At 37.2% G+C, this 24,675-nt stretch overlaps 1 protein-coding gene across 2 annotated transcripts; it reads left to right on the top strand.

Moving 5' to 3' along the window:
• The first annotated feature begins 845 nt into the window (after positions 1–845).
• Positions 846–4,304, top strand: LOC133802406 (uncharacterized). Of its 2 annotated transcripts, none has more exons than XM_062240701.1 (5): positions 846–1,020; positions 1,732–1,785; positions 2,486–2,589; positions 3,145–3,183; positions 3,709–4,304. In XM_062240701.1, exons 1-5 carry the CDS (start codon positions 945–947, stop codon positions 3,841–3,843), a joined length of 408 nt encoding a protein of 135 aa, XP_062096685.1. In that variant the 5' UTR covers positions 846–944; the 3' UTR covers positions 3,844–4,304. The 2 variants fall into 2 exon arrangements, with proteins under 2 accessions (XP_062096685.1, XP_062096686.1); XM_062240702.1 differs by having other exon boundaries at positions 882–1,020; positions 1,713–1,785.
• Positions 4,305–24,675: the final 20,371 nt, after the last annotated feature.

The following is a 24,675-nucleotide window of genomic DNA, read 5'->3' as shown; positions in this document are numbered from 1 at the left end:
ATTAATAACTATATGTTACAATATACAGTTAAAGTTTCAAGTTTTGTTACAAAAATATATTTAAAGTTAAAAAATTAGTTTTGTAAATTTTTGTAATAATCATGTTAAAATAAATTTATAAATATTTATATAAATGTGAGTTACAAAAATAAATTTTTTGGTTGTGAAATTAGTTTGGTAAATTGTTGTTACAAAAAAGTAAAACTTGTTTTAAAAAATTATTGCATTTCACCACTCTGTAACTGCATTTTTCATATAAATATATGTATATATATATTCAATAAAGTGTTTTATAAATAATGAATATCTTAAATTTATATTTTTAAGTTGTACAACATAAATATGATGGTTCATGTAATTTTTTGGTATAATATTGTAACAATATGAAAAAGTATAATATTTTTATGTATATTTAATTTATGATTTCTTAACTATAAAATATTTTCGTAAATGTTAGTTACAAAAATATATTTCTTAGTTGTAAAACTAGATTTGTAAACTATTGTTACAAAAATAAAAAATTTAGTTACGAATTTGTTTGTAAGTTTTATCTAAAAAAAATCTACAATTCTATAATTGATTTTGTAAATATTATATACAAATATGTAACAGATATTTACAAGTTTGTAACAGATATTTACTAGTTTGTAAATGTTGATCACAAAAAATTATATTTTACAGCTTTTATTTACGATTTTACCACTCTGTATTTACACTTTTTTCATTTCATGTTTTTATCTAAAAATTCCGTATTTTTTGTAATATACCATATTTTTTATATTTTTTTAAACTTTTATTGCATTTTTGTAGATTTACCAACCAAATGACTGAAAGGTCATTGGGCCATCTGGTCCATCTTCTTCTCGGCTTTCCTGTTCAGTGTTCGCTGCTTCATACAAACAATCAAGAGAGAGAAAGAGGAGAGAGAGAGCCGAGAGAGAGGAATGTTACCGCAGCAATGGTCGTCTCCGTGCGGTAACCAATGCACTCAGAAATACGCAGCCCTAACTAAGATTCCATGTACGTAACAATCTTCTTCAAACTCTCCATTTTCAAAGTTTATACTGATTTTCTCTTCCACTATTCTTTAAATTTTGTCTCTTCAAGTATATTTATGTATTGTCTTTTTTCAATTTTCATTATATTAGAACTGGGTTTGTTTCTTTTTTACTTGGTGCTGCTACTGGAGTATGAAATGAGCATAATTTTGAGCTTTGCAACTAGTTTCAGTTTTATTCAAAATGGTAATATAAGCTAATAAATTCTTATGGGTGTTCAGGAAATTCAGCTAGAACGTTATAAAAATGCTTAATTTAACTATTGTTAACTTATGATTTTTGAGTTAGTAGAAAATAACTGAAAGATTTTATGATATATGAGCTAAAAGATTAATATTTTGGTTCATATAGTTTGCCCAATTTTTATTTTTTTGGGTTAATGTTTGTTAAATATGATACATAAATACTTTATGATACTGGGGACCAGAAAAGTATAACAATTAATATGTTGGTACTAAGAGGGGCTCGAACCTCAGTTCTTGTGGGAACAAATCATATGCTGACAGTTTGAGCTATCTCTCTTGGATATGATGCATAATTGGATTGTGATTAGATTTTGGCAATTTGGATACATGATAGTTAATTTTAAGCAATTTTCCTTCTTTTATGATTATTATTATTAATAATTTTTTTTGGTAATTATGATTTTGTAAGACTGAATGGCTTATGATAGGGCGAGTCTTTTGCAAAAAAGGGTGTGATGCTGACGGAGATTGTTTCCAAGAATGTAAGTAGATTTTTCATTGTAGCTATCTTATATTTTCTTTTGTAGTTTATGGACGAGTTCTTTTTCCCCATCATTTGGTATAAGATGTTAGATACATGAGCAATTTCTATGGTAAAATTTTGGTTTAGAACAATATAACTTTGTAGAAATGTTATGGGAATGCCATCTGTCATAGTTTTACAAAGCCCCATTGCCGATATCGATTTGAGGACTTATGTTTTCCTTTTATAGCTTTCTTAACAATGCTCAGCTTTATTGATTTTTTTCTTTTTTGTGAATGTTTTTTTCAATTGGAATTTGGGTAATTCTCATTTTCTATGATTGGTTAACTATGAGGCGGGTTTATTGTGAGCAATTCAGTGGAAATATTATGGGAATGAAGCCTCTCTTAGTTTTATAAAGCTCTAGCTCATTTTGTTTTATTGCAAGGTTATGGTTCTTATACAAACATATTCTGGATTTGATGTGGGGTTGAACCCCAGTTCTTTCCCCTGGAGAAAAGAGAGAATCTTTTACTACAAAGCTTGAATTCGCCCTTGTCATGAATTGATATGGAGGCAAATCATCATTTTCAAAGAGTTATTGCACCAATGCTAGAGTAAATACCTATCAATACAAAAGGGCTTGGGACTAGGAATTATGTACTTAACTATTTAGTGGATGATTAGATTTCCTTGATTTTTAAGTCTTTGATATGCAGGTTTGGATGAATGCACTGAGATATGCTATAAGGATCCTGTCTTAAAGGACCAGCAATGGAGCGCTTACATTGACCGCTCTCCTGGAGCTGATAGCTACTCCGAGGTGTCTTATCTATTTCCTTAGGAGTTCTAGGGTTCAGGGAGGCATCATGCAGAATGTTTCTTAGAGCTTGCTTTATATTTATTCATTGTAGGCACAATTAAACTTTCTTAAATATTTCCATGGCCATATCCTTTCTTGGGTCCCTTGAACTTAAGTCCACTTCTAAATGGCAAGCATTTTGTGTAGGAGTTTGTCATTCTAGACAAGCTGTGTACATTTTCTAATAGAACATTCTCAAAAGACCCCTTTTCTTTTTTCCTATCAAAATCAATGAAGGTCTAGATTTTCAAAGTAAAAGCTAGTGCAAAAGTTGATTTTTAGGGTATAGGGCTAGTTTTAATAATATCATCCATCACAAAACATGCCTAGTTTTGAATTTTTTGATGTTATAATTATGCTTTACCATTTTAACATTGAATAATAAGATATTGTTTGTGCAATACAATAATAAGAAGCAACAATTAAGGTTACAGTGTGATGTGCTTGCTCCCATTTTCTAGCTTTGATCATAAATGTTTGAACAACCTAATGATTGTTGACCATCTCTTTGTACAGCTATGTTTCTCCGCTTGTGTATCCGGATGTGGTTACAAGGTTAGATCATTCTCATAAATCTTTGTGTATAGATTCATGTTATTAACTCTATTTAGCTTCTTCTGCATTAAGATATTGTTGGAAATGTGTGCTCACAATGATATTTTGAATCAAATTCTTTAGTTTAGTTAGGAAAGTAGCTGCCTTTGTTTCCATTGCATTGGGTCATAAGATTCTGACTGTAGTATGATCCTTATCTTATATGGACACAATCAGAGACGGAGCCAGCTTCTGAATTTAGTAGTTTTTGTTTTTTCAAATTGTTTTTTTTTTTAAATATTAAGAAAATTTGACTGTATTATAAAAAATTTAGAATAAATAAAAAAAAATAGAGTAGGGCTTGCTGAAACCCCCTGCCAATGAGCTAGGTCCATCCCTGGGAAGCTCATTTGAAGACACTGCTGCTTCTCCATTATCTTGTAAAATTTGCCTTGAGATCACTATTGTTCAATTACATTTACATTGCCCTTGTTGATCAAATATCCAATTTGCAAACACATAAAAAGATATTTTTCTTGGTTGTAGTTTGAGGTTCCATCAGAAGAAGTTGATAAAGCACGTCCGAATAGGCCGCCTAAGCCGCTGCCTGCTCCAAAGCCGGTTCCCCCACCTGTTGAACCCAAAGAAAACTCTGAAGACCTACCAAGCATTTCTGCATAATGGAGATCTAATCCAAACTAAATCTTACAATATTTTTAACACCTTATCAAGATAGTAAGTAGGCTAAGGCATTTTGCTAGAATGTTTTCCCCAACCATTTCAATCCTGTTGTACTTTAGTTTGGTCTAGAGGGATTCTGTTTTTTGGGGGAGAAAGATTTGTGTTTTTTGATCTTCGTTGGATCCCCAAAGCCTTGACTCACCCTAACATCCGGTTAACCAGATTTTGATAGCTTAGAAACGGAACTCAAAATTGGTTCCCTTCTCCTCTTTTCTGAAGAGAAATATAGTTTCTTCTGGGAAAATACTAGGTTACAATGTATTAAAATGATAGATATCAGCATCTACTTGTTCTGTGTTGATCTATTATCAAAGGGTATGAAAAGTTTGGCACAGAAACAAGATCTCTCAGCATTGCAAGAGAATGAAATGAATAAATAAATTTCGACATTTTGCTTCTAATGTCATGTCAGCATTATTTATTTGGGGCATTTGGCAAAAATAAAATTTTTTAAATGTTACTTTTATATATATAAAAGTGCTGTTTATTTTTATTTTATTTTTCATCAAAATCATCTGGTTTAAGAGTTTATTTAAACTATTTTACTAAATATACCAGGTACTTGGTACTATATTGAATATGTTCATTGTTCTACTGTGCATTTTTTACATGTCGGAAAGATTATTTTACAAAAAATTATGGAAATAATGACATTATGGAAAGTTCCATTTTCAGATTAATCAATTACTCAAAGTCTCAAATAATTAAATAAAAATTACGTTGTGATAACAAGTGGGCATATTTAAAATTTAAGAAAATCCTTTTTGTAACTCTAACAATGAGACTAGGCCAAAACAAGCTGATATTAGATCCAAAAGTTGTCCAAGTATATAAAATTATAATAGACTATTTAGTTTAGTATGGTTAGTTTATTCAATAGTTGGTTGTGAATTAAAAAGTTAGAAGTGTTGTGATTTATAAAGACCTTTAATTTTAATTACCAATTAAAGTTAACCATTGAGGTGTTGGTGTAGTGATTGAAATGCTTGTTTAGTTCACTATGTAGTATATCCATTGTTCCAGAGTTCAAGTCTTGGAAACGGTTTGGTAGAAAATAAGAACAAAATTTCCAGATAAATTTATGTCATTTATTACTAAAATTAATAACATATTCTAGGGTGGCTAACAACTAAAGAGTAGGTTTATTCTAACAAAAAAAAAAATGCAGGATTTACTTGGTTTTTGTTTTAGACCTTTGCCAAACAACCACCACACACTTAGAGCATCTCCAATGGATATCAAATTAGTGATGCATTGCTATTATATAGAACATTTTACAAAAAACTTGCTCCAATGGTGTGCCAAAAGTTATGCCAAATTTGTTACATATTAAAAGTTGGGTCAAATTTGGTACACAATATAGCATGGTGTATATTTTGCATCACTATAAATACTACAATTTTTTATTTACTTTTATGCCATTTATATTGTTTTAGTATTATTTTTATCTATTTGCATTAAATGTTATACTTTTTACTTTATTATTTTATTATTATCTTATATTATTAACAATATAATATAAATAAAAATAATTACTTTTTGTATATTTTCAATAAATAGTAAATTAACATTAATGAAATATTAAATTTTACAACAGTTTTTATAATTATGCATTAGAACATAATGCTAAAAATTGTGTTAGATATATAATATATTAACTTTTTATGCCAAATATAGCACATTATTTACATCTCCCATCGGAGATGATCTTACTTAGGTGTGTCAGACAACTGTAGCACATGCGTATAGTCAATTGAGCATAGGTCTATTTCTTCCTTCCTTCGCAAAAGTCAATAAAATAACAAAAATGAGTGTTCAAAAACTAAAGCCACCACTCTACATACACTTAAAAAAAAAGTGTTCCAAAATTGTGTAGGACTTTCATGAATAAAGAGACTCAATGATCCTTTTCATTTTTAAACAATTCACTTAAAAAAATTCTAACAATTATTCTTTGTTCCAAGGAGTTTAAGAGTCTCCATTTCAGTTTTGGACTATTAATCCATTTAGGTCGCTCAAGTATACTCTTAAGGAGCTCAGGTAAGCTACGAGAACCCAATAAGTCCTATTTATTATTGGTGGTACTAAAATTACTATCAAATGAGGGAAATTTCATGGTATATGCATCCTAACATGTTGAAATTTTTTAATATGCCAACATAAATACACTTCCCATAAGTGTGCTACCGACTTTATTTTGGACAAAAATGCCTCTTTCCTTAAAAAATTTCATGTGTTAACATCCTTCTCCCTTCTCCATCCACTAATGCACCCCATCTGCAAAATATTGCAGCATCCCATCGTCGAATTGTCGAAACATACTCAACCCAACGCATCATTGTGTTTTGGTCGGATCTGAAAGTTACATTTACTCTGAAGAAATTGTTATCCTTGCTGTTATTTAAGAGAAAATTCATGGGTAAGTATTATCTCATTCAATCTACTTATGAATATGAAATGTCATAGTTAGATATTAGTTTCGAACTATTCTAGTGTTGATTGTGGTATTTTTTCTGCATTTTTTTTATTTATTTTTCGGATCTGAAAATATTTATGTCTAACGATAGCAATGCGATGCCAATTCGATGCTAAATTGATGTGATAGCGTTAAGGTGCTAGATAGCTTCTGAGAAGCAATATAGAAGGCTAGTGATGCTAAATCGATGCTCATGCAATGCAATGATGATGCTAAGATGAGAATAGAATGGTGACAATTATATGCAATGCATTATCGATGGTATTGTGATTTTGTGATGATGCGCTTTGAGTTGGTATGAACAACGTAACGGCATCGCAATACCATCGATAATGCATCGCAATACATGTCACCATTCTATTCTTGCCTTAGCATCGTCATTGCATCGCATGAGCATCGATTTGGCATTGCTAGTTGTTATCCCCGTTTCCTCCCCACACACGTGGCACAATACTCTAGGTCCATGGGCTATCCTGAAGGGATCGGGGGCCCAGATTGAGCCCAGGGGACAGGGAAGGAATGAATCTTGGTGGCCCCAAATATCAACAAGCCCAACATTATCCACTAGACATCCCTGAGCCGAGGAAGCTGGGACCATGACTTGGGCACGATTTGTCTTCCCAAACCCATTATAAGGCGTCGTCGTCCAAGGTGCGATTAAGGAAGGTGTTTCCAAGTCTAAGAATGGATCAGGACGATAGCAGATGAACCTGAGCCCTGGTAAATGAACTAGGGTCCTGGTAAATGGACCGGGACGTTGGTAAATGAACTCGGTATGATAGACTGTCCTCAACACTGACATCACCCCGAGAAACACGGACTTTTGTCTCCTCAACTAACCTACAGAAGAGGTTACATACGGAATGTCCGTCGTTATGCAGAACAATACTGCCACTACTCTGGCGAATCCTGTCCCCAGGATCTCCTTAGAAGCCCACGTGGACCAGACTGAAGCTGCATACTATTGTCAGTCATACAACATGGCTATGCTCGAGCTGACCCAATGGGCCCTGATTAGTGTATTTTATTTAATAGAACCCTTTGTATTACGCCTCCGTTAGTGCGCAAATCCTAATTACATCCGTATTGGGCCCGGATTAGTCCGGCCCAAGTCCAGTGCATCCAACTGCCTATAAATGGGGCCAATTGTGCACTGTGGTGAGGATCCGAGTTTTCTTTTGTAAGCACATACTCTGCTCAAACTTATAGAAAAACTCCATTATTAAAGCTCTCTAAGCTCTAATACAATAGATTCGTAGACTAAGGCTCTTTAACGCCCCAACCACGTAAAAACCCTTGTGTTTTTCTCTTTAAATCCTTTCTTTTTGCTCTCTTATCTTTGATAATTCTATTTTCCGAAAAACTCGGTAAACACTAGTCTTCTATCAATTTTGATGCCATTGCGAATAACATCGCATAGACATCGTTTTTGCATCGCAATAGTTGTTACCATCGCAATCGCATCGAAAGCCATCATTAAGCATCGAATTTACTGTAGTTTTTTTTTTATTTTCTTAAGCTTTTATTTTGTGTAAATTCACAGGACCCAGAGTTAATATAATTATTTCTTACAACGGTGTTTGGGAACGGAAATGAGAGAAATGGAATTCAAAGGTGGTTTGAACACTATAATACAAGTACCCATTGATGTTGGTTACACATAATTATTGGGGAAGTTGTCTTCAAAGCTAAAAGTGGATAGGTCATTGTTTGACTTAAAGTTGGAGGTGTCGTTTACATGCAATGATTTTTACTTAGATCCCATTGAAATCACAAATGAGAAGGAGTGAGTGCTCTTATTTTAGACAATTCCAAGTCCTTAAAACATTGGGTTTCTTTATGTGCCACTTCAATTGCAAAGAACATTGCTTTTCTTAATTCATCTCCTAGAGTGAGTGTTAATAAGGATTATCATAATCAATCTTGCACAGTTGTTCCACAGACAGCTCCTGACCCAATTGTATGCATCGAAGGTCCTAGTCAGAATGAAATTTTTTTCCCACAAACAAATCTCCTATATGATGATGGGTATGAGTACGAGTCCTATGTCAATGATGATCCAGTTGCCCATTTGGGTGCTAAGGATGACAGAGTTGAGGGGTGTAGTACTTATGATGATAATTTTGAGGGTTGGTTACCCATGGTACATGTGGAGCAAGTGGAAAATGGTCATGTACGACCCGAGCCAAGACTTCAAGAAAGCCAAAGGATGCAGGACTCCTGGCTCAGAGAGTAGTCGCCCACATACACAACATGATGGAAAAAGATGGAATTCTTTGGCATATACTATTGAAGATATTACATGCCCTTCTTATGTTATCCCCACGTCATCTGGAATGAGTTGTGGAGTAATAAAAGTTGAGAGGTTTTTTTAGAACAAGTTGGAGTTGAAGACGAAGGCCCACTTGTATGCAATGAAGCAAAACTTCGAGTTTGTGGTGAAGAAGTTAGGTACTGAAGTTTGGTCTATCACTTGCAAGGATCCTGATTGTGGGTGGAGATTGAGGGGGATGTGAATGCCTAAATTTGATATGTTCGAGATAACTCATTTCACCAACAAACACACTTGCTCACTTGAACTTCGATATAAAGGCCACTACCAAGCTTCACCTTGGATTATTGTGAATTGCATAAAGACAAAATATCAGACTGGATTGAATGCATACATGACAAACAACATAAGAAAAGACATAAAGAATGATTACAACATCCAATTGTCATATGGAAAATCTTGGAGATGTCGAGAGAAGGTTCTTACGTATGTCAGGGGGACACTTAAAGCATACTACTAGAAGTTAGCGTCATACATGTTAATGTTCCAACAAAAAAATCTCGATACATTGACAGATTTTGTCACTGAGGATGATCGGTTCAAATATTTCTTTTTCTCAATCGAAGTAAGTAGAAAAGGGTTTCGTACATGTCTTCCTGTGTTATGTGTGGACATAACTTTTTTAAAGACAAAATACGGTGGGAAAATGTTATGTGCAGTTGCTTTGGATGCAAATAATCATCTGTATCCAATTGTATTTGGGATTGTGGATAGTGAAAATCACGAATCTTGGACGTATCTCATGTCAAAGCTAAAGGAAGCGATTAGGAAAGTTGAGGACTTGGCATTTGTATTTGACTGGCATGCTAGTATTACACATGCCTTAGAAACTATTTTCCCAGATGCCTATCACGGTGCTTGCTACCATCACATTAGTATGAATGTGGTTGCTAAATTCAAGACTGATCATTGTCATAAATAGATGTGGTCTGTGACACATGATTTTAGGAAATCCAAGTTCAAAGTTTACTTCGACAAAATCAAATCCAAAGACCCAACTATAGCTCAGTACTTAGAAGGCATTGGTTTTGATAAGTGATCCCGAGCTTACTTTCCTAGAAACATGTATATCATTATGAATTCTAATTTATTTTATTCCACCACATTAAATAATTTCATTTTTAATTGTTAGTTTAATCTGAAAACTAGGTACAATATAATGACAAGCAATTATCCAAAAAGTTTCAACAACAAGACACGAGATGCAAGGAGCTATCCGATAACTACATCCGTCGAATATATTCATGTCACACTTCAGTCCTCGTTCTGTGATAGGAGAGAAAGTAGCGATAAGAGTACTACAACTCTTGCACCAACTTATGAGAAAGATTTGGATGACATGGCTGAAAAAGCTCGATTCTTGATCCCTTATGCAATAGGGAAGCATGAGTTTCATGTGTTAGATGGTGGCTTAAATGGTGAAGTCAACCTCCTAAATAAGACATGCACATGTGGTGTGTTTCAGATCATTGGTATTCCATGTGTTAATGCACTATCTGGGTCCCTTAAAAGAGGGATCAATTTTTATTCTTTGTGTTCAGATTTTTATAAGATTGAGACATAGAGGTCATCTTATATAGAAATTATATACCCTTGTGATAACGAGGAAGAATGGATTGTTCCACATGCATCAAGATAATGAAAGTGAGAACACCCGCACAAAAAAATCTTGTTGGTCGTCTAAAGAAGAAACAAGGTGTTGGGAATATATAGCTTTACTCTTTGCAAATCAACAATGAATTATGATAATAATCCAATATTCCAAACCCTAGATATTGATCAAGATTCAATTCAAAGTATGAAGGCAATTCTTGATAATCAAATAAACATGTTCATGATATGAATGTTAATCTTGAATATAATGAACTAAATGATTAAATGATGATAAGATGAATTTAGATACATTTAATCATCAATACAAACAATCAATAACATAATAGAATCACAAAATACAAGATTAGGGTTAGAGAGATACAACTTTTGTATTAAGCAACTTGAATCTTCAACTTGGGGAACTTCTAAGGCTTGTACACAATATGAATATTGTTGTCCAAAATCTCTATTCCAAGCCTTCCCAATTGCTTGAAGCTTCAACTAAGTAGAATGAGATTTAGGATTGAACAAGCCTTGAAACTCATGCAAGTCAAGCAAGCTTGATGAGTTTCTTGGAGAAAACTTTGGTCTTAGAGAGTTAGAGAGAGAATGAGCTTTAGAGAGAGAGTTGGAAAGTGTGATCAAGGCTTTTCAACTCTAATAGCCCATATATATAGTGTAGGCATCATCATTAGTCTAATCAATAGGATTAGAGCATTTAAAACATATAATTTGGAGCATTTTACGTAAACTGTACGACCCTAAAAGATTGCCCAGGCGATGTATTGCCTGCACATGCATGCAGGCAATGTATCGCCTGACAGGTGATGGGTTTTTGAAGCCCTTCACATTTAGGCGATGCTACTTCACTTAGGGGGTGGCATATCGCCACCCTCTCTGACTTTGGACCACTCTAATGGTCCTAAAATTGCTCCAAATGCTATCAACTTCTTTGGAATGTTTGGATACCTCATTGTATCACTTTAGACCCATAAAAGTCACTTTTATATGCCTTCTACACAATCTCATGTTTTCACTTCTCTTTAAGTGAAAACCGTTAAGTGTTTTTGCACCTCAACGTGTAAACATCTTAACCATTATATTTAACCAATCTCAACACAAGGTAGGCTGAAGAAGAAACACCATCCTTCCAATGGAGAAAAATTGATTTTAGAACGTAAATGCAGCATATGTGGAGGTCGGGGCCATAATAGGGCAACTTGTAGAGTTCGAGTTTGAAATTAGTTAGACTTTTAATTTTTGTAATAAAGGATTTCGTTAGACTTTTAATTTGTATATTAAAGGATTTTGTTAGACTTTGAATTTATATAATAAATGCTTTTGTTAAACTTTAAATTTAGATTAAAATGAATTCAAGACTTAGAATTTTTATCACATTGGATCTACATTGTATTCGTATCGAAACATCATCGATTCTGCATCACATCATCATCGAATTAGCATCAACATCAGAATCACATCAATTACATCAAACCACATTTTGGCATCACGCATGCATTGCAAATGCATCAATTTAGCATCAAAACAATTACCCCAAGTCTTATGATTGTTATGCATCGCTAGAAATGGCCTTGAGTTTTTAGACAACATAAACACTCATTGGGCATCGCATCGGCATCGAATAACATTGATGTAGCATTGATACACCTAACTCGAACCATCATTTGGCATTGTATCTGCATTGATTTTGCATCAAAATAGAATCACTAACTTTTGTTTATTATACATGTCTGTTAGCATTGTCTTAACATTGCATTAGCATCGAATTGGCATTGTTTAACTTCGATTTTATTATACATGTTTGTTAGTGTCAAACTATCATCAATTTAGCATCGAATTGGCATCGCTTTAGCTTCTAGTTTATTATACATGTTTGTTAGCGTCGAATTATCATCGATTTAGAATCGAATTGACATCGATTTAGCTTCGAGTTTATTATACATGCCTGTTAGCATCGAATTATCATCAATTTAGCATCGAGTTACCATCAATTTAGCATCGAATTATCATCGATTTAGCATCAAATTACCATTGCATATTTATGTGTAGTTATAAACTCTTACATCTATATATCAAAAAGCATCGCAATGGCATCGTGTTTCCATCATTGCTGCATTGTGTATTATATACGTTTACCATACTTAACATAATAAGCATCGCGTATACATCACAAAAACATCGATTTAGCATCGTGTATAGTCCATGTGTTGACGCGGTTTTTCGCCAACAATGAATTGCATAATTAGTTGGAATAAACTAGTGCTTAAGGATAAACTGTAATAAGGATAATAACACTTAGGGATGCTCAGAATAAAATATTAAGAACACTCGTTCATTTTTCGTGGTTCGGGGGCCAAAATCCCCCTAGTCCACGAGTCGATATTATTACTGTATATCTCTCTGTATTTTGGCAGAGTATTTGCATTACAGAGAAAGAACCCAACCCCCTTTTCTATCTAAGGTCTTGGTATTTATAAAAGAACCATCCCAGGATAGGTGTTGGGGTCATCACGTGAATATACATCCTTTTTGTGACCTATCTTATACAAATGATGAATACTACAATATATATTAAGGTAAGGTCTAATCATTAGGTAAAACTGATTAGGGATCGTCTGGCATAATCAGGCGTGTGATGTCTGATTAGGCACGTTTATGTTACGTGTCCGAGAATTCAGGGATAAACGTGCGGGATGTCGGATCACACATGTTTATATTGCGTATCCAGGTTTACAAAGGTTCCTGGAAACGGCAGATCTTTAGCGTGCCTCGACCTGGGTGTAACGCCAGCTCGCGTCTAGGATGGTGCGCTTTATATGCGTGTCCAGCTCGTGTCCTACCGCTCCGTATTCTTCAGCTCGTGCTATTTTTCCCAGGGAGTCTCACTACCCTTGCAGAGGATATATCACCCGTGGATCATCTAGCATTGTCCTTGACCAGCCAGCTGTACTCGAGCTGCCTCAAAAGACCCGAGCTGAAATATCAGGACGTACACTTGCCCCCCAAGTCTCTGCTCGTGTATCATGATGTCATTTCTGACTTACACAGTAGTGACTTTTAAACTTCTGTCGCAATTATCCAGGCCTTGCCCATTACTTGAGTACTGGACACGTGGAATACTGTGATTGGCGTCTGTTCGGGTTTCGAGGATTGCATTTAATGGCCTGCTCAACTTTTTGCCGCCGTTTCGTCTTTCGAAGTGCTATCCTTGGATCTTGGACTGTACTGATCGGACAATCCACGTTGCTTTATGCCTTCTTCGTATAAAAAGGGGCAAATTAATTTCAGTCTCACCACCTTTCACTCGAAACTTTTCTTCATTTTCTCTCTTCTGCACTTCAAAACCCTTCTCCCTTTTCTCATAAAATCCCAGAAATCTGTCACCAAAACCTTCGGAAACCTAGTCTCCAAGGATCTTTCCAGGAACTCTCCTTCTACATTGCTCATTCCTTCCGCCAAAGAATTCACTGTAAGTTTTCTGTTTTACTGGTTTTCACATGTTTTTCCCCCTATTTTTTTTTTATATCATGCCAATCTGTACTTCATCCTCATTACCATTAGGTTGCTTCTAAACATTTCTGGTACATAGGTTTTGATTTAGGTTTATTGAGTAGACCCTAAAATGTGTTTAGGATTGCGATGTTCGTAAACTAGGTAGTTTCTGGGATTTCTGGGTCGGCTTGTGGAAGATGAAAGGTTCTTGAGAGTTCGATACTAGGTTGCTTAGGGGCTACGCTTCTTCGGCAGTGTTGCCCTAAACCGCTTCCCAAGGAGGGGGATCCCTAAACATCAGGGGTTTGCTGGGAAGTCTAGGCGCGTAGCATAGGTAGCGCGTGACATCACATCGTGGGCTGAGATTGCATCAGCTCGTGTGTTAGAATCCTCAGCCTTTGTTATTTCTTGCCTATATAAAAATTCTAGGTCGCCCACTAAGAGTTCCATTGTTCTTGTTCGATAGGCGAGCTAATGGCACCCAAGAAAGGCGCATCCAAGAAGAATGTAGCTGGCTCATCATCCCAGCAAGCCAACAAGGGAGAGGAGGTTGCCTCCGAATCTCCCATCCCTTAGTTCGGCCCTGTGGTGGAGGAGGAGGACGTGGTCGGGCCTGATGCATTTTTCGAGGTGGAGAGGATCGTCTCCAAGATCACGACCCAAGGAAGGGTCAACAAAATTATGTTGTCCCACAACATCGAGGTCGGGTCCAGCGCCTTGATTGCCCGACCTCCCTTTGAAGGAGAACAAACTTGCGCACCACTCCAGGATGACTTCGCAGCCTGTAGTGACGAGCACCTAAGGGCAGGGGCCTTCCTTCCCCTTGATCAATACTTAGCCGACTTCCTCAACTATGTGAAGTTAGCACCGTTCCAGCTCCCCCCAACTCGTATCGGCTATTGGCGGGGTTGAAGTACCTTTTTCTGAAGCATGAGTGGGAGGTCCCCACTTCGGCGGACATTCTCTACTTCTTCTACCTCAAAGCCAGCCCGGATCAACGGGGACGAGGCGATGGGTTCTACTACTTGACCCGATTCCCAAACTCATCCGCAGTCATCGAGCTGCCCAGTCATCCCAACGAATTTAAATATCAGTTCTTTATGTCGAATGGGTTTCGCAACTGCAAACACCAATACTTGAACCACCCTCATAAGTCTTCTTTCTTTTCTTAGCTCGTAAAAAAGAAAGTTCTTTTCATACTTAGTTTTCTTGCGTATATATTGACTGGAGCATCTTCGTGCAACCATTTTCGCGAGGACGGCCAAATCAGTGACCCTTGGGGGTCAATATGATACTTTGGTGGGGCTCACGCCCAGCGAGAAGGACTACCGCCAGCTCGTGTCTGACGTCACGATGCTGGTGTATAAGTTACTTGCTGAAGGTCAAACCTTAGCCTTGAGAAGAACGTGGGCCAATGTTCCTATAATTAGTGAGCTCTCGCTTGTCCCCGAAAGGAACGCTGAGGCCATCGAAAGCGAGGAGCCAGAATAGGACGAGGTACCCCTTGTGTGAAAGAGGCGAGCTCCTAACGCCATCCACGACCCCATTGTTGAGCGAGCTGCGTCAGGGGCAGTAGCCGACCCCTCTGGCCAAGGTAACCCATATCCCTTTAGGGATTTAGATAGGGTTGTTGCCAACCTTAGCCTAGTTAGGTTTAACCCAAACCATCTCGTACACCGTCACCCTAATGACCCCGACCGTAACATAACCTTGCTCCAGTTCGTGGACCATTTAGTGTTGCGTCATGACATGGGCCATCCTAGGGGCACCGTAGTAGTAGACAATACCCTATCCTTTAGGTTGGTCTTCTTCAAAGAGTATGGAACCAACCTTAGGTTGTGGCCTTCTCTTCTCCAAGGTGTCGTTACCCCTGGACTTAGGTAATATGTAGAGGAGTCCAGTCCTGAGGTAGAACCTGATCCGGAACCTCCCTTAATCCAAGAAGTTATTGACTTAGGCTCTCCTTCCCCTATAGCAGTTCTGAGGCCAGAGGTCGTGGAAATAGACTCCTCCTCCAGCTCTGAGGGTAGGAATTTTTGTTACATCGTATATATTTTCTTTGTAAACTGATGAATTTATATGCATACTTACGTATTTACCATTCTTTTTCAGGTGAGGAGATGGCACAGCAAGGGATTTCCAACATCCGCGCGATGTTCCAAGAAGGGAAATCCAGCTCGGGGCCGATTGTAAAGAAACCCCAGTTTCCATCCAAGAAGGTGCCACCTACGGCGGGAACGACCTCCAAATCCCCAGCCAAGGGGAAAGACCAGAGCTCGACAGCTCCAGCTGCTACTGCTCAACATAAAAGGGGTCTGCCTCCACCTCCTCCCCGGTTTCCTTCCGGTCCTGCTCGGGACCAGACAGCATCAGTTGATCCTCCAGCTCTGGTCATCCCTGCCACCACCATACGCATCCCGGTCAATGCTTAAGACCTTGAGCAAATTCCAGACACATTTCAGGGGACCATTTACGAGACGGCGAACCACACGGTGGAGCACTTTTACAAGGCCAAATCGACGGACCTGAGGGCGATTGAGGAGAGGAGCCCGGAGAACGTCATGGAGTCAGCTCTGGGAATGAACCTCAGAGTAAGCCCATTTTTCTTATTTGAATGCGCTCTTTCGATTATATTCTAGTATGTGTCTAAATTGTTTTCTCGCTCCTTGCAGGCGGTATTGGCTCAGCACCATAGCATAGCTCGGGCCAGGGCTAGGAATGAAGAGCTCAATGCCGAGCTTTAGACTGCTCAGGCCACCCTATCTACTATCCAAGCTGCCCTCGCAGCTGCTCAACAAGGCAAACTAAGCGCCAAAACCGCCCTGACGGCGGCACAAGAAGGTGAGCAAGCTGCAAAGGTTGCCTTAGTGGCGGCCCAAGAGGGCGAGCAGGCAGCAAAGGCTTCCCTGGCTGCCCTATAGGCTGAGCTCACAGAGGCCAAGGCCAAGCAGTTGGAGGCGGAGGTAGCTACTAAGGAGAAAGCGGCCTCAATATCCTCCATGGAGAGCATGCTCTACCATTGTTGGGCCTACAACCAAGAAGGCAACTTCTCATTTTTCCCCTCTGACGTGTGGGATCTCTATCTTGAGAAGTTCAAGGCCCAGACACAACAAGAGCAGTTTGAGACTGGGGAAGCCTCCACCCCTGGCGGGTAGGAGACCGAGGAGGTGACATCCTCTGAGCGCCCAGGAGGGGTTTAATTTTATTTTTCCTTTGTTTACTTTTACACTTTTTTTTGGTAAACATTTGCCACTTTTGGCTTGGTACGAGGTTATTTTCCTCGAAACAATTTATTTATAATTCCAGCATCTACCTTTTACCTATTCCCTAATTTCTCTTATGCTTCATGACTTATACGTTTAAAGCCTTAGGAAATGACCCTTAGGTCGAGATAGATAATTTAATTTTGGTCGTAACCAAAAATGGATTTATATCCTACCTGTTAAGTATCAGGCCTTGGACTCGGTTGTATCCGGGGTTTTTAATTAAAAACTTAGTTCGCGTTAGTTTTATCGACACCTCACATTTTTTAGAAAAAACTGGTTAATCCATTTTACCAACTTCTAAGTTTCGGAACCTGGACGTATCCAGGGTATTTAAATAAAACTTAGTTCGTGTTAGTTTTATTGACACCTTGCGTTTTTTAGAAAAAAACACTGGTTAATCAATTTGACCAACTTCTATGTTTCAGAACCTGGTCGTATCCATGATATTTAATTAAAACTTAGCTTGTGTTAGTTTTATTGACACCTCGTGTTTTTTTAGAAAAAACACTGGTTAATCAATTTTACCAACTTCTAAGTTTCGGAACTTGGTCGTATCCAGGATATTTAATTAAAACTTAGTTCGTGTTAGTTTTATTGACACCTCGCATTTTTTAGAAAAAAACACTGGTTAATCAATTTGGCCAACTTCTAAGTTTGAATCCCCTTCACGGGGTACATGCCCCCCAAGCGATCAGAAAGGGAAATTTCCTGATTGCTTTGGACCAACGCTATCACCCGAACTAACTAACACGTAGATGGAACCATATAAAAACACAATAAATACACAAAGATTGTCTTATTTCTTAAATTACATGGCTTTTATAACTAAGCCTTACATAGTCAGGCGGTTCGATCATTGATAATGCTTTTTTAAGTGCATAGCATTCTAGGTCCGTGGAATTTTTTCTCCATTGAGTTGAGCCAATTTGAAAGTTCCCTCCTATATGACTTCCACTATCTGATAAGGCCCTTCCCAACTCTGACCCAAAGCACCATCTTTGGGGTCCTTGCCTGCCAAAAAGATCCTTCGGGGTACCAGGTCGCCTAAACCAAAGTTACGCTTCTTGACCTTCGAATTAAAATAATGAGTGATTTTTTGCTGGTAATGCGCGAGTTGTAGCTGCGAATATTCTCGTTTTTCATCAATTAGGTCGAGGGACGCGCTGAGCAACTCATCATTCCTTTCTTGGCTGAAGGCCTGGAGTGTTGGATTAGCTTATATATAGGATATTTATTTATTTTCATGTATATCTAATATTAAACAAATTAATACGAGATAGCCTAAAACATGTTTCTAAAATTGAATTCAAAGATAAACATAGAATAGAATACTTACAGTATACGCAGCGGAATTAAAGAGTCCTTCAGTTTCTCTAACTCTTGTATCCTATCTGTCGCAGAGTATTATCAAGAAACTGAACCGATCTTCTATTTTCTTCATAGTCTTCCAATGTATCCTTAGAATCACCTAGACTAGTGCGGGCAATTCTCAACACATGAGATAGACATAGAGAGAAGAAGAGAAAATAACAAAGAGGCTTAGAAAATGACTTATGTTTAGAGAGAATCTAAAACTATCAGAAAATCTGACTTGTGACTTATCAAACTTGAGTTTTGACTTCTCTCTAAGCACTCATTTTATAGACTCAATTAGACTATTTAATTTAATTAAAAAATCAATAAAATAATAGCCAATTTGAAGCCCTAGGTCAAAATTATCATGGGCTTTAGGCTCGTGAAATTTCCCATTTGATTATAAGCCCATTGGACTTAAAATCAAGGTCTGCATTATTTTCTATTGATTTAATTAATTAAATAATTATTTAAATCCTTTATCAAATTAATTATTTATAATTTGAAACTTGATTTAAACTTATTTATTAATTTAGATACCAATTTATCTTAATTAATAAATCTGCCCTAATTTCTCTTTTCTTCTCAAAATTACATAACTCTGTGAAACTATCAAAAATTGACCTAGTCAACTTTGATAATTCTAATTGATAGTTAAATCAATTAATTGAGACTATCTAGATGATTTTATCCAAGGTACAATGGGGACCATGGGCCTATGAAATCAAGCTCCAATAAGTTATCATAAATCTAACAAATAAATTTACTAACTTATTAATTCCTCGTGACTCCACTATAGACTCAGAATTGCACTCTTGAATTCATAGAGCACTCTATAAAAAATATAGATACGCTATTAATTATCCATTGTTACAACCATAATTGTCACTCAATCCTCTATAGACGGTCTACAATGAGATAGGACTAAAATATAGTTTTACCCCTCATTGTATTTTATCCTTAAAACACTTAGTTCCTTGTAAATGATATTTCAGTAAACTAATTTAATTACTGAAATGAGATCTCTATCATTTAACACCTTGAACCAAACTAAAAGGAAACCATCGTTTCACTTCTTCATCAGAAGCTATAGATGTTCATATCTATGATTAACACTCCCACTCAATTATACTACCAAGTTCCCAAGATGTAAGTATGGGCTAGTCCGTAGGGTAAGCTAGTAACGAACAAGTCAAAGAACTCAAATAATACAATCAGTTAGAATACTAACCACTCAGAATTGAGATTGAATTGACCTATGGTCAACTATATGATATGACTAGAATAGATAATAACGATATGTATACTTATCTTATCAACTGTCAATATCGGTCCTGTCCGATGTAACAAATACATATGATCTTATCTACTTTGCTAATGTTCTGGAAAGAACATAACACTGTAATGTGTAAGTAGATCATATCGTAGATTGGCAAGTCAGTGTAAATCTGGTTTACTGACTAATCTTAGGACTAACTTATTTTGAACATATAATCATATTTATATTCCACTGTGATTACGTCACTATAAATAAGATTAGCTATATGCTCGGGATTTAATAGAAGTTTATATTAAACAAATAATCATGAAAATAAAACATGTGAGCAAAGTGATTAATGTCAAAAAGTGATTTCTATTCTTTTATTGATAATAAAATGAGATTACAAAGAATTTGGGGTTTAATTAGGGCATAAAACCCCAACATGGAGAATGTGCGTGGTTATCTTTGTTTCGACGGGGAGGACGACCTCACTTCCGAAAGTTAAGGTGAAAGTTCGGTGGGAGGTCCGGTACACCCACAGTACCTACGGGAGCTGCTCAGACCAGACTCCCTTAGCCTCGTCTAACCTCTTCTTAAGGCTTGCTTTGAGAGTTTTATTCATGGCCTCGACCTGCCCGTTGGCCTGCGGGTAGGCCACTGAGGAGAAGCTTTTAATTATGCCGTGTCTTTCACAAAATTCTGTGAAGAAATCGTTATCGAACTGGGTTCCATTGTCTGATACAATCTTTCTTGGCAGTCCGAACCGGCAAACAATATTCTTGACCACGAAGTCAAGGACTCTTTTTGAGGTGATTGTTGCCAGGGGCTCCGCTTCCGCCCACTTTGTAAAATAATTGATTTTCACTACTAAATAGCGAACTCCTCCCTTTCTCGTGGGCAAGGCTCCAATTAAATCGATTCCCCACACCGCGAATGGCCATGGGGATGATATCATTTTTAGCTCGACTGGCGGAGCTCGGGCGACTGTGGCAAATCGCTAGCACTTATCACACTTTTGGACATAGGATATGGAGTCCTTTGATAACGTGGGCCAAAAGTACCCCTGCCTTAATATTTTCAATGCCAGATTTTGCCCCCCAGCGTGATCCCCATAGAAGCCTTCATGGACCTCCTGCAAAATAGTTTTGGCTTCCTCTGGTAGAACATACCGTAGAAGAGGCAAGGAATGTCCACGTCGGTATAGCGCCCCGTCTATGATTGTATACCTTGGAGTGTGATAGAGTATTCTCCTCGCGTCTTTCTGCTCATCAAGCAATTTCCCTGTCATAAGATACTCTATTATGGGAGTCATCCAGGTCGGACTGATATCGATCATCTCGACCTCCATCGCGCTTTCTGCCACGCTCGGACTTTCCAAGAATTCCACTGGTACTATGCTCAGAGTCTTAGCGAGTCTAGCCAAAGCATCGGCAGTGGCGTTCTGCTCGCGAGGGATATGCTCGACTAGGCCATATTCAAACTCGGATAGCTCATTTTTTATTTTGGCCAGGTAAGCCGCCATCTTGGTCCCCCGTGCTTGATATTCCCCAGACACTTGGTTTACCATGAGCTGGGAATCGCTGTAGCATTGGACAACCCTAGCCTTCAATTCCTTCGCCACTCTAAGCCCAACCAATAAGGTTTTGTACTGTTGGTTTTTATTGATCAAATCAGAGATTATGCGCAGCGGAACAACAATCAAATTGTCAGATTAATCCCATAAGATTTCTAGATCTACTTCTTCACACTCATATATATATTGAATCAAGGACAAGAATAGAAACATTACCTCAGGTCCTTCCTTGCTGCTATCTTTTCGTATGGCTGAATCCTTGAGATCTCAAACCAAGATCTTCCAAAATGTTCTCAGTCACCCAAAGAACGAGTGTGGGCTCGCTATACAAATAATAGGCAATAACTATTTATCAGATATTCTCAACACATGAGATCTGATAAAGTTTGGACCTAGGTTTTATGAAGAACAATGACTTTTGTTTTTGTCACTGATCTTTTTCTCTGAGAGAATCCTAGATATTTTTCTATCCCTGAAAACTTACGTTCTGTGAAAATTGATATCCAATATTTAATAATATCCAATATATTAAAATATTTGTTATTTTAAACAAATTCAAAATAACTGATCAGTTATCAGATTTTTGTTTAAATAATAATATTTTAATCATATTAAAATATCTCATTATTTATTTAATATTTAAATAACTAAAATTGTGGAATCAAGAGACTCAGTCCATCTCTTATGCGTGTAGCACAGTGCCTGTGCACTGTGCCACACGTGTACCACATGCATGTGCAGGCATGTGATTTTTCCCAATTCTTATTATTATTTAAATACCAAAAAATCCCAAAAATAAGTTAATTCAAAATTAATTATATTTCTGATAAATCAAATAATTAATTAATTCTTAATTAATTAATTACACATAATTAATCAATAATTATGTTTGATACATAGAAAAATATTTTACTTATCACATAAGTCCTTTTTTGCCCATTTTTGTATTTGCCTTTGACAGTGATTGTTTGAGCCATTTCGGGGACCATGGACCTATAACATTAAGTTCCAATAAATTGAAACTAAATAATTAAACTCTTTAATTATAATAGTTAATTTATTAATTCTGATATTACTCCACTATAAATTCAGAATTGCACTCTTTATGTTATAGATATACTTTTACAGAAATATTTTTCTTAAGTCGTCCATTGATATAACCATCTTGCAATAGTTCAACCCTCTAATTAATTAGTTCATAAATTAGAATGGAAGAATTGCCATTTAACCTTTCTAATTTACTTCTTATTCCTTAAGTACCATTAATTCACTAGTGAATAATTAATCTATAATCTAATTATAGATTTGAGCTCAAAATCATTCAGTTCCAGAATTAACCCTTAAGGGAACTAATATACGATCCTTTAGGAAAGATTAGATTCCGTATTGTTGATACATGTTCCCAGCCATCCATGATATTAAATCTCCAAAACAAAAGTCATTAGCCTCATTCTTTGAAGAGACCTTAACGAATGAATCAAAAGATTTAATAAACATGAACAGGAGTTCATGTACACTCAGGATTCAGGTTGATCTATAAATGATCATCAGTTATGATATGAATTACAAGTCTTTATTGTTAAATGGTTTTTGGATAAAGACTTTAATTCACATCGGTCCTTGTCATATATAATCATATTATATAAAGCACCTTTACCGAGATGTCTTACCACATCAATAATCCGAATCTAGATTATTTGTATCATAATGATACCCAGTAAACCGTACTTACAACTCCAATTAAAGAATTCCATAACTTTAATTTGTTGTTGTTGACTATTTTTATTCATTCATGTGATCTTAATTCTCTCGTACTAATACAAGATCACATCCTCAATAATGAATATGGAATTTTTCTGATATTTACAAAATTATTCAAACAATAATTTAATAATCTAAATATAACAATAATAATAAACCCATCGTATTTATTTATTCACAGAAAAAACAAATGTCTTTACATGCTTTTAGGACACACTCCTAACACGTACTTGGCTTCGTTGTTGGACGCTATGAATCCAAACCGCAGCGCGGAGTGGAAACGATGCCCTTCTGGGGATATCAAAATGATCCCAGCTCTGGATCCGTTCTCGTTAGATGAGCCATCCACGAATATTCTCAATAATTCCTGCACCGGTTCTCTCAAGGGCTCCTCCTGGAATCCAGTGCATTCGGCCATGAAATCAGCCAGAGCTTGGCTTTTGATCGTAGTTCGGGGTACGTAGAGTATCTCAAACTGGATGAGCTCGACCGCCCATTTCAACAGACGTCCCGATGTCTCAAGTTTCTGCAGCACCTGCCTTAAAGGCTGATCGGTCATGACGTGGATTGAATGGGATTGGAAATACGACCTAAGTTTCCTGGAGGCCGTAATAAGGCAGAACGCCATCTTTTCCATTAGAGGATACCGAGATTCTGCTCTGAGAAGTCTTATGCTTATATAATATACTGGCTTTTGAACCCGGTCCTCCTCCCCGACCAGCACGGCGCTGGCCGCACTTTCCGTCACAGCTAAATAAAGAAAAATGGGCTCTCCTGCCGTTGGTTTAGATAATACTGGTGGCTCGGCCAAATGTGCCTTCAGGTCGAGGAAAGCCTGCTCGCACTCCTCAGTCCATTCAAACTTTTTGTTCCCCCGGAGCAGGTTGTAGAATGGCAAACACTTGTCGGTGGATTTAGAAATAAACCGATTGAGGGTTGTCACTCTTACTATCAGACTTTGGACATCTTTATGCGACCTGGGCGAAGGCATTTCTAGCAGCGATCTGATTTTGTTGGGGTTCACCTCTATCCCCCTGGTGTTGACTATGAATCCCAGAAATTTTTCCGACACCACTCCGAAAGTACATTTTGGGGGGTTTAATCTCATACTATACTTCCTTAGGATCCCAAAACATTCCTTCAGATCAGAGACATGGTTATCGGCATTTTTTGACTTGACCAGCAAATCATCAAGATACACTTCCATGTTTTTCCCGATCTGATCAGCGAACATTCTATTGACCAATCTTTGGTAGGTCGCCCCAGCGTTCTTCAGCCTAAAGGGCATGACATTATAACAATACACGTTGGTTGGAGTCATGAAGCTAGTATGCTCCTAGTCTGCGGGGTTCATAGCGATCTGGTTATATCCAGAGTATGCATCCATGAAGGACATGAGCTCGTGCCCCGCGGTAGCATCCACCAATTGGTCAATCCTTGGCAAAGGGAAACAATCCTTGGGACAGGCTTTGTTCAGATCGGAGAAATCGATGCAGGTCCGCCATTTCCCATTTGGCTTTGGGACCAGGACAGGATTGGCGACCTAGATTGGGTATTTAGCCTCGCGAATAAAACCGCACTTCAAAAGCCGAGCTACTTCTTTTTCCAGGGCCTCAACTCGGGTCGTACCTAGACGCCTCTGTT

Source organism: Humulus lupulus, chromosome 9, assembly GCF_963169125.1.
Source record: "Humulus lupulus chromosome 9, drHumLupu1.1, whole genome shotgun sequence".
NCBI lineage: Eukaryota > Viridiplantae > Streptophyta > Magnoliopsida > Rosales > Cannabaceae > Humulus > Humulus lupulus.
This window is presented reverse-complemented; position numbering and strand designations above follow the sequence as displayed.

Excerpts from the sequence above, each read along its gene's own strand:
- LOC133802406 (XM_062240701.1), top strand. The coding sequence starts at position 945 with ATGTTACCGCAGCAATGGTCGTCTCCGTGCGGTAACCAATGCACTCAG. Across the intron at positions 1,021-1,731 it reads AGCCCTAACTAAGATTCCAT|GGCGAGTCTTTTGCAAAAAA; the intron begins GTACGTAACAAT and ends GGCTTATGATAG. Across the intron at positions 2,590-3,144 it reads GAGCTGATAGCTACTCCGAG|CTATGTTTCTCCGCTTGTGT; the intron begins GTGTCTTATCTA and ends CTCTTTGTACAG.